This window comes from Poecilia mexicana, unplaced genomic scaffold (genome assembly GCF_051168715.1).
Source record: "Poecilia mexicana isolate PSO_F unplaced genomic scaffold, ASM5116871v1 scaffold_10, whole genome shotgun sequence".
Lineage (NCBI taxonomy): Eukaryota > Metazoa > Chordata > Actinopteri > Cyprinodontiformes > Poeciliidae > Poecilia > Poecilia mexicana.
The window spans coordinates 32464493-32475455 of record NW_028263379.1 but is presented as its reverse complement, the minus strand read 5'-3'; the positions used below and the strand labels follow the sequence as shown (position 1 = coordinate 32475455).

Below are 10963 nucleotides of genomic sequence, written 5' to 3'. Positions count from 1 at the left end.
GAGCTGTCTTTGTTGCTGCAAAAAATTTGACTCAATTTGGACTTTAGTGAATTCCTGGGAAGATGGCGCTTGACATGAGCTTCTTTGTGTGGAAGGTTCGCAAAATGAATCCTGAGCATACTGTAAATACGTAGTTGGCTACAGCATAGTCACAGTACACCTTTACCTTCTGTTTGAGGAGCGTTGTGCGATTGGTCAGGGGTTTGTGGTTGTGTTTTATGCACGGATTTGCTCAGACAACGATGTTGATATTTCGCTTCAACTAGTCTGCTTTTTTTGGTCGCAGACGACATTAATTCGGGACGTTTATCCAGCGCAGTGAGGAACTATGTAAAGTTTTGTATTTCTTTACTATGACAGCAAAGACAGTCAACTGGCCATTTTCAGCAACTGTGTAATCCATGGAGGTGGCTGTCTGCAGTAAGATGGCACTCTCACTATTACAATTTCACAAAAGCGAAACAGAAGACACAGAAATAAGGGATGGGAAAACATTTAAAATGTAATAATTGTAAAAAGGACAATTTATTGCTTCCATTTGTCATCCTGCCTGGCAAAGCAGGCTAGAGTAGATCATGAATATCATTTTGACACCTACTGAGTTAAACAGAAAAATGAATGAATATTTGCTTTGAAATGGAAATTGATTTTGAATTTAATTGTTGACCACAAAATTCTCACCCCTGTTTGATACTTAGATGATACGTAGGGGCTATCTAATGGGTATTTGCTGATCATGCCTTTGGTTTCTTAATAACACTTATATGATATCAGTATGTGATATGTGTGGTTACAGAGTTAAATCCAACATGTCATTGTATCCTTACTGCAAACTAACAGGGCTCTCACTGTGTACTTACAACTTTTCAAGTACTTAACATGGTAGATTATGAAGATGCCTAGCAGTTAGCCTTTACCCAACCTGTAAGAAACCTACTTACCAATCTTTTTGAGTCATGTGTTAAACTGACTGATCTTAGGATTCTAAAAGAGAAAAGATGTTGAATATTAAACCATGTCCAGGAGACAGAAACAGGGTAACAGTCCAGAAATGAGTTCCATATACTCCAGCCTTCACTTTTGCACCATTCCGCTGTGTGGGCTGGTGAACAAGAACAATGTTCTACACCTTGGGGACACAGTTTTAGATGCATGCTGAGTTTCAGCTGGTCCCAAGACAAAACAAACTCCTTAAGCAATAAAACTTTCTGTGTTTGTCTTGATCTTTCTCTAAATCCATCAGGTAAGACATGGACAGTCCAGCAGTGCTGAGAGACAGCACAAAGTAGAGCCACACACACAGCTGAAACACGGGGGACAAAAGAGCTACAAATTAGGAGAGCAGACTCTTCTGTTGAGGTGGAAGGAAATGAGAGCATGGAGAGAATGTAGGAGCTTGCTGCGGTGCAACTGAGCAAAGACGAGTGAAAACAAGATTAGTTGCTGAGCCCCGGACACTTTGGCACTTTCGCTGATTAAATAAACACTTCCCAACAAGTGTTGATCTACCAATGTGGATCATGCTTTGGGTGAGATCTCGTGACTCATTAATGGAGCACAGAGATTTCTTTCCCATACTTCAGAAATGCTTCTGTAAGCTGTTTACTAGAACAACAGCACATAGGGGTGGAGGGAATGTAATAAGGATAAGGAGAATGGAATAAAAAATTAACAATAATGCTTGTTTTTCTTTTTTACATTACTTTATAATAATTTTTGTGGTGTTTTTTTCCCCTTTGCACAATCTTAAGGACGTCCTGGTTATTGGGATGGTTCTTAAAATAACCTTAACCCTTTGATGCATGAGTGACTGACTATACAGTCTTCCGTGAGTGGGTCCTTTTTGACCCGGGTTACAATCAATGTGTTTTTATGCTACTTTTGTCATTTTGATTCAAAATAATGTTTTGTATAATACTTTCTACTGTGTTTTATTTCACACAAGAGTTATTTCATGTTTGAAATATTTTCATTTTTCACTTTTTTAAACTTTTTTAGAACAATTTGTAGAACATTTCTGACAATTTGTAGAACATTTCTGACAATTTGTAGAACATTTTTAAAATAAAATGACAACAGCAGCAATTTTACAACAACAATGATGAAATGTCAATAATGGACGTTAACATCCATTATGTGTGTGTGGGTGTGTGTGTGGGTGTCAGAGTTGACACCTATTAAACACAGCAAATAACACAGGAAAGACAAGAGAAAGTTAGATTCCGAATACTCGCGAGGAGAACAGACAGAGATGTGCTTTCAGTTACAAATCTCCTGCTGCTCTGAAGCACATTTGCCTGCCCCTCTCTTTTTATTGTCTTTAGGATCCCTAATCACAGAGAGCGCTGTAACTCTAAAGGGAGGGGGAAAGACACTTCATCACACAGTCACAGCGCCAAGATTATCGCTAACTAACAACACAATCTATCTAGCACTAGCTTATCTAGTTCCTGACCCAGGATCAAACAGGACAAGTTGTGAATCTTCACGGCGATGGTTTTATAGCTATCTAAGAGGTCAAAAGCAGGGCGTTCTGTGAAGAGCTGCTGTCTCTGCTCTTCTTCAGAGAGGCACTCTGAAAAAGGAAATCAGATTGATTAACAATATAGAAACATTTCTTAAAACATATGACTAAACTAAATAAGTAAGAATACATAAACTAAGAACATAATAAAGATATAACAAATAATACTACATACTGATACTAATACAATTTACCTAACAGTGGGCATGGGGGGAGGGGGGTGGAAAAGAGCACGTTTCCTGAAACTAGCTAGCTAACCAGGCTAGCTAACATTACTGTCTCTGTTCTATTATGCTATGTGTATCACACATGTGAGTGTGTGTATGTGTATTATTTATCCATCCATCCATCCATCCATCCATCCATGCACAATTTATCCGGGGTCGGGTCGCGGGGTCAGCAGCCTAAGTAAGGAGGCTCAGAGTTCGCTCTTCCAGACCAGCTGAGAAACATCGTCAGCATGTCCTGGGTCTTCCCCAGGCCTCCTCCTGGTGGGACATGCCCGGAGCACCTCACCAGAGAGGCATCCAGGAGGCATCCTGACCAGATGCCGAGTCACCTCAACTGGCTCCTCTCGACATGAAGGAGCAGCAGCTCTACTCTGAGTCTCTCCTGGATGACTGAGCTTCTCACCCTATCTCTAAGGGAGAGCCCAGACACCCTACAGGGAAAACTAATTTTGGCCGCTTGTATCCGTGACCTCTTTCTTTCGGACATGACCCAAAGCTCATGACCATTGACGAGGGTAGGAACTTAGACCAACTTGTAAATCAAGAGCTTCGCTTTTTGTCTCAGCTCTCTCTTCACCATGACAGATCGGCACAGCGCCCTCTTCACTGCAGACGCTGCACTAATCCTCCTGTCGATCTCCTGCTCCATTTTTCCCTCAATGGTGAACAAGATCCTGAGATACTTGAACTCCTCCACTTGGGGCAGGACTTCCTCCCCGACCCAAAGAAGGTACTCTACACTTTTCTGGCTCATTTATTTATGCAGTTATTTCTATAGCTATGAATTTTTATTTTATTTATTGAGATGAGATGATAAAAGAAAGAACCTTGAATACATTGATCAACAGGTTTTGCATGTCATTCAACACATTCTCTCTCTTTGTTTTCTCATCCAGGGTTTCAGACACACACAGACACATACACACAAATAATAAAGATGCAAAATGTAGTATAGGCGGTAATGTTAGCAAGTTGGTTAGATAACTAGTGTTAGCTAACTTTGAAGAAGGCTAATATGTTGATTTGTGACAATAACGCTGTCACAGTACTCATGATTGACACACAAACACATTTGTGAGATAAAAAATAAAGATAATACTTATATGTAAGAGTTCTTGCTATGTACAATAATATTATTAGGTGTCAGTGTGTTTGGTTCACAAAAAAATGTTTTCCTGGCAGTCACAGTTGGTAAGAAACCAAGATTCCCATTAAATTCCATAGGAAATGAATGTGGGTCATTTTGGACCCACTCACGGAAGAATGGGGTAGTAATAGAAAACATGCTATTTTTTTAAATGTATGAAAGGTAAATTAAAAATTTTAATTGCATGATATCAATAACATGTTTCTTGAGGAATACCTGGAATATGAAGTGATGAAAACTTTTCATTATAAAGATATTGCAAAAAGATGACCTCACTGTGTCAAAAAGGACCCAGTTACGCATCACAGGGTTAAGAGATATTTCTTCTGTGTGTATTTCTTCAAAATGAAGTAATTTTAACACTTCTAAACAATGATGGGAATCTAAAATAATGGAAATTATCAGGTTTTTTTCAGTTTTTTATGTAAATTGCTAAAATAGATTGGTCACATAACTTCTGAGTTACCGGTAACTGGAGCACCGTACGTATTTTTGACTTTTTTTGCACATTCTACCTGTTTTAACGATGACAAAACATCAGAAGTTTGATATATAAATTGACCGATACAACATAAAGTTTGTAACCTTCATCCTCAAACATAGATATTTTGCTTCCTGGTGTGGTTAATGTTTCTAACCCCTTAAACCTCAAAGTGTAAAACCAATGGAGTGTTGATGACAAGCTGGGGAAATGTGAATTATGTCTCTCTGGTTTGAAGCTGTCAGACTTGTTCTCTCTTAAATGACTTTGTCTGTGGACAGTGCTCCACCACCTGCGGTCTGGGTGCCGTCTGGAGGACCTTGGTTTGCAGTACGGGCTCGGAATCGGACTGCGATCAGACCAAGAGGCCTGCGCCTGCCCGACAGTGCTACCTGAGGTCGTGCTCCACGTGGAAGGTCGGGGAGTGGAGTAAGGTGAGATGGCATGCAGCTCCGCTGTATGTGTTGGACCTTTCACTTCTGAACCACCAAGCTAATTAACGTCAGGAAGGAAAATTCACGCTGCTTCCTCATGCCTCGTTGGTTTACATGCTTCCCCTCTGACCCCGCAGTGCACCAAGAACTGTGAAGGCGGAATGAGATTCAGAGAGGTCCAGTGTTTTGACCTGAGAAACCAACAACTCTGCGACCTTTCCACTGCCGGGCCATGTTCACCAGGCCGTTGACACAAATGCCCTGCAATGTTCAGACATGCCTTGACTGGTACACTTCCTCCTGGGGCCAGGTGAGCTAATTAACGAGACTGATCAGAGCTGTGAAATGTAGTCATGCTTCAATATTTGATAGAATCTTTGGTAATCAGGTCGTTCATTTAAGGGAATCATCTATTCTTTTTTCTTTTTTTTTAATGTTTTCAGGCTCATTGCTGTTGATGCTTGGTTCCATTTCTGTGCTATAAGTTGAGAAATATGAAAAAAGGTGTGGAAAAAATTGAGCTGAAGGCAGCAGAAACATTCAAATATTGATATCTGATCTTTGATGCACAGTTCAAATGCCACCAAAGACGAATGTAGTGATAGAAAAAAATATATATAAATCAAATGTACCTGAAAAATTGTGCATTTTATGATATTATATTTAGAGGAAAGCAATAATAAAAAATGATAGTGCAGAGCAGTATCTTGGAGACTAAAGTTATATTTTCTTCTTTGGTTCTAATAAGAATGATTGAAATGAAAATACACAGTAAAAATGCCGGTGTTGAATTAACACCCACAGTGTTAATTTTAACACCAACAAAGTGTGTATATTTGTCCAAGTCAGCTGGTGTTAAAGTAACACTTTTGAAAGTGTTAAAAGATTGACACCCATTTTTTTGTTAAATTAACACCAGACATTGTTAATATTCAACAATAGCGAGTGTCACATTAACATTACAACGGTGTTAGTGTTAAAATATAATGTTAAAAGTAACACCAGTGTAGTGTTGATCGCAAAACATAATGTGGTGTTAAAAAGGTAAATAATTGACCCCACAAGGTGTCAATATCAACCAAATCCAGTAGAAAAATATTCAAAACAATACACAGAAATGGAAAGTTTACCTTTTATTAAACCCATTTCAATATTACAGACCTTCAATGCAGAGCTTATACAAAACAGCAGTGGGGCACAATATATGTTCTTTCATCAGCTGAAAACTGCCTGTCATAAGTCTGATAACTATCAGATCAAAGACACAAATAACAGCAAACACATCATCTCTATTCTGAAAGCATTCAGATGATCATTGGTATGAACACTATCTGTACCAACATTGTCCACATAAACAGAATCTATGGCAATAGTTTCTCCATGTGCTTTCATCAAGTGCTACTTGAACCCAGAATGTGTGTAAAAAACAGATGAACAACTATGTTCCCCACATTTCAAACGCAATTTGTGCCGTGGATACAAAGAATGACTAAATTTCAAATGCTGAAAAAGATTAGAAGAATTTCTGTGCTGAACCTTACAAATGTAACATATTGGTATACTTAAGTGTTGTTAATTCTCACTCTGATTTCCTTGACTCTGGGGCTCTCCTTTGTTACATCAATCCCATAAACTGTTGTTTGGATGAATGTGTAGAAGTTGAGGAGGGCTGCATCGTAGGACATAGCAAACACAAAGTGCGCCTTAAACAGTTCATCGAAGGCAGCCACTGCAGTCTGTGCCACACAAGGAATGGGCTTCTGATCCAGGATGATGTAGAACTTTTGAATACTGCTCTTCTTTTCTCCAACACAGAGGAGGAACGGCTGTGCAGATCCAACTTTGCCAAGGAATGTCGCCATGCTTGTCCCCACCTAAGATTGAGAGACACATTAGAAAAAATGGTTTTAGTCCCTTCACAAGCAACAAATTAAGAACACTTTCCACCTTCCTTTAGCTGTGAACATGCCACAAAAGGGGATGTGACTTGCAAGAAAACTGTTGTGAGCTTAAGTGAAAAGATTGCTTCTAATGGGCTCATACAATTCTTTGTGCCATTATGTTCCCACAACCAATTTTGTCATAAAATTAACCCTGATCCCTCCCTCCCACTCCAAAAATAGCTATAAATTCATAATACAAATAACAAATAATGACTTTACATTACATTTACTTTAAGTGAAGCACAATTCATGTCAAAAACATACCTTCATAAACTTCACAACACGATCAGCTGCCTCAGTTGCACCAATTTTTACATGTTTCTTCCCTTTGGCGGTTGGAGGCAAGAGATGAACCAGCAGGAGAATGGCTGCCACATCGCTATCCCATTCTGATAAAATCATAACACAAGCCATGTTTAGAATTACCGTATGAAAATGCACACTGTTGAAAATATTTATCTATTAATACATACCATAATCACTTGATTCCTCCTGAGCAGACAGAAGGTCATCCAGGTGAACACTCTGTCGAAGGTTTTTGCTGACAGTGATGACCTTCGGTTTGTAGAACGTTGGCCATCTTGCAATGAACTTCCCTGAGATGTCTTCTCCAAAGAGCATGATGAAGTCCTGCTCAATCTAGCAGAAGAAAAAATACCATCAAAACCTAATTCAAAAGTTCAGTTAATCAAATCTGAGACTTTCTCACCAAACCTGGTGTATCCAAGAATCTTGGGAAGTGATCCAAGATGAGTGATGACTGGTCCAGATCATGTAGCATGTTCTGTCTATGCTTAAATGTTGCCTTCATTTTCTCCTTAACAACGTCCTGGTCTGATGCATGCTTCATTATGGACATTGCTTCTTTACATCCATCACCAAACAGCTGTTCAGATGTTGAGGTCTCCCTCTGAGTTTTCGGGCCACCTTCATGAGCAGACCTGGAGCTCCTCTTGAAGTCACTTGCAGTGCTACGCTGAACTGTTTTCAATCGATAGGCCAGGTAGCCCTGTCCACTTTGAGGATCGTAGAAATGCTCCTATCACAGAACAGAAAACACAAAATGTTGATTATATTGCGTTCAAAAGGACAATTACACAGGTAACTGACATTGTAGAAAAAAAAGAAAAAAAAAAGATAGAAATCCAAATAGATTATGACCCAAGAAGAGAATCTTCAGGTACTCACGTAGCCAGTTGGTGAGCAATTATCTTTCAAATTGGGAAAGAGAGTGACAATTCCCAGGGCATAGGTAATGCGGACATTGACAGGAGGGACTCTCCTAAAAAAACAATTCAATAAGAATATTCATGTTTCACATAGGGGTTAAACAAACTCACACCAATTAAGCAAAGGTTATGAATAGAAAACTCATTCTCAGTAATTACAAATTATTTGAATAATCATTATGTGTTTTCAAATTATTCTAAAATTTCTATGGATTTCATACATGTATGTGTTTAACTTTTAAAAGTACCATCAGTCAAAAATATCAAGGTTAAATTCTGGCCCCCAATCAGCAGGCTGAGGTTTATTGGTACATACCCATGACTTTCGATCATATCCGCCACTAAAATATTGACAAGTTTCCTTCTTGTTGGATCAGAGAGACTTTTGGTCTTGTTGTATTCTTTTAATACATCTTCTCCCCCTGGTTTTTGGTGCAGAGCTACATAGACAATCTGCAACAGATTTCACATGTCATCCTGCTATGAATTTTAAAATGGATCATCATTCCATTTCCCACCTTGACACAACTTACATCTTTTGCCATCTTACTGTCAGGTGGTCCTTCAGCCAGTAGTCTTCTCTGTGCTCTGGTGTTCTCTGTGATCACTGTAGAAGATGAGCTTGAGCTTGGAGATTCAACTGACGAGGCTGACCCATCTTCAGAACTGAAGGAAGCGTCTGTTACCTCACTCTCGTCAACGACGCCCACTGTATAAAGTTTAGATGACTCATTAGTAAACAACTTAAAATGAACTTTTGATTTATATGTTTTTAAAATGCATTAGAAGGAACACTTGTTTTAATGCTTTTAAATCTTACCAAAGTGCTTAGTGACTACTTTGAAAGATACTGTAGCAGACCTCAGGAGTTCATCAAAAATATCAGCATCCACATCAACTCCAGAAGAGTCCTTTAGGTCTACACAGATTTCACTTGCCAAATTGAATTTAGCATGAACTGGAAGGAAACAAAAATACTCATCTTAACATGCTAATTTATAGCATATGGTTAGAACTGGTAAGGGCCAATTCATAAATAGAAAATATTTCAAATAATATTTTCAGACAATGAACTGGTGGTTGAAATTGTACATCTTTAATGTTGCCCATATTGTTGGCAGACAGTTTACCAAAATTTGACATTACCATTTTTATGAAAATAATAAGCATTCTGGACATGATTTCAGATAAAGAAACTACCTTAAGCTTACTTCATTTAATGCCAGCTGCCACAACAACATAATTAGTACTCAACTTACCCTCTTGTATGAATTTCAAGTAATCATAGCAGTCATCTGTCACTGGAACCCGAACCCATTTTTGGACTGTCTGATACTCCACTTGAACCAGCATTTCTGCATAACAAAAAAAGGACACGGTCGAAGTTTTGACACCTTACAGATATTTTAATCCAACCCTTTATCACTTCTACTATCACTTTGAACACGTTAGCTCTGTCCGCTATATAGAATTAGCTAGAGTGTTTGAGCTAGTTAGCTAGCCAGAGTCCGCTTCCCTAGCGGCTAGCCGTAACGTGGCTTTTTACACTCTTGCTTTGCTACTGCTATAGTCTACGGAGCCCTCAAGGAGACACGGGGATCTTTTTTCCGCTCTCAAAAGTTTAGCTTTACCCTTACCTAGCAACACTTTATTGCTCGACGTAACGAACAACTTCGTTACGTCGAAGTTGTAACGAACAACTTCGCGAGGGAATAAAAAAAATCCCCACATCCTCTCGGAGGCAAGCAGTTTGCAATGTTAACTTTTTTATGCACACATCGCCAATATTTCAAATAATACCGCTTATTCATGGTTTAAAATGACAACTATAACTTACCAAATATAAGAGAATTCAAATTTACCGTTCGCCTAGATTTGGCAAAACGGCGGGACCTTGAATTTGATTAATTTTCCATGCAAAATGGGTTAAATATAGTGCATTTGTTTAAGTCACAAACTAAAAAGCACATTTCCATCGAAACAATAGTCATGTATTGATATTTAGCTTACCTTTAATGTGCGAAAAGAAGCCGTACAGATCGAGTGACTGGTGGCGAGACAACAGAAAGTAGAACGTACTCTGCAGCCGTTACGCGGAGGCGGGGCTTAAGCAACACCAACCAATTAACACTGCAATTTAACAACGCAAATATGACGGAAGTTACACCGGCAGTGTTATTTTAAAGCTGTGTGATGTTAAAACAACACTCACACTCTTTATTTAACACTACACCTGAGATTTTAACACTGGCATTTTTACTGTGTATACATATATATACATTCAAATGTAAAAAAAAAAAGTTAGAAAAGAAATTTCATATTAGGTTCAAAAAGGAGTAAAATGAAGCTGATGTTAAGTATTATTACTCCAATTTACACCAACATCCTGTGAATCAACAACTGTCTCTGGAATCAAAATCATTGATTGTTATTGTATATTAAAAATTAGCAACATTTGAAAATGGAAACGAAATCAAAAAATCTCTTCATTGCATAACAGAGACAAGTCGACCAACACAATCACATCACATGAGTAGCAGAACCTGCACTTAAAAACAGAGTCCTGCCTTTGCTTTTCTCTCCCTCCTGCTTCTTCAACACCTGCTGGATCAGAATCCAACCAGCTCCAAGTCCGGTGGTCGAGCAAAATCTGACATGTTGTGAGAGCAGTCTGATAATCGGTGGAGAGCAGCAAACTGTCCAAAAGTAAGTTATTTCAAAGTCCTCTGGCTCCTGGCATTGCTCTGCAGAAAAGTGTGGAATAAAACCACAAGAGAAACTCGGAGTTTCCATGAGCCGCTGCACTTGTCCTCAGCACAATGGCCTTGTTAGGGCTTTGACAGCAAACACCTGGAAAAAGACCCGTCTGAGGTCCTTCATTTTTTTATTATCGGGTCATGAAGTGATTGAGCCAGGCTCGCTTTACATAGTCAGTTCATGTTTCAGTCGTGATGGATTAGCAACACTAGATTGGT

General features: G+C 38.9%; 1 protein-coding gene across 1 annotated transcript; it reads right to left on the bottom strand.

The window, feature by feature from the left end:
* Window positions 1-5936: 5936 nt before the first annotated feature.
* On the bottom strand, window positions 5937-9704 carry LOC148157532 (uncharacterized). The gene is made up of 9 exons (XM_088009813.1): window positions 9248-9704; window positions 8809-8946; window positions 8522-8697; window positions 8305-8441; window positions 7948-8041; window positions 7469-7798; window positions 7233-7398; window positions 7024-7148; window positions 5937-6690 (listed from the first exon to the last, which is right to left on the bottom strand). The coding sequence occupies exons 1-9, from the start codon at window positions 9339-9341 to the stop codon at window positions 6379-6381; spliced, it is 1572 nt and encodes a 523-aa protein (XP_087865939.1). The 5' UTR covers window positions 9342-9704; the 3' UTR covers window positions 5937-6378.
* Between the last annotated feature and the right edge of the window lie 1259 nt (window positions 9705-10963).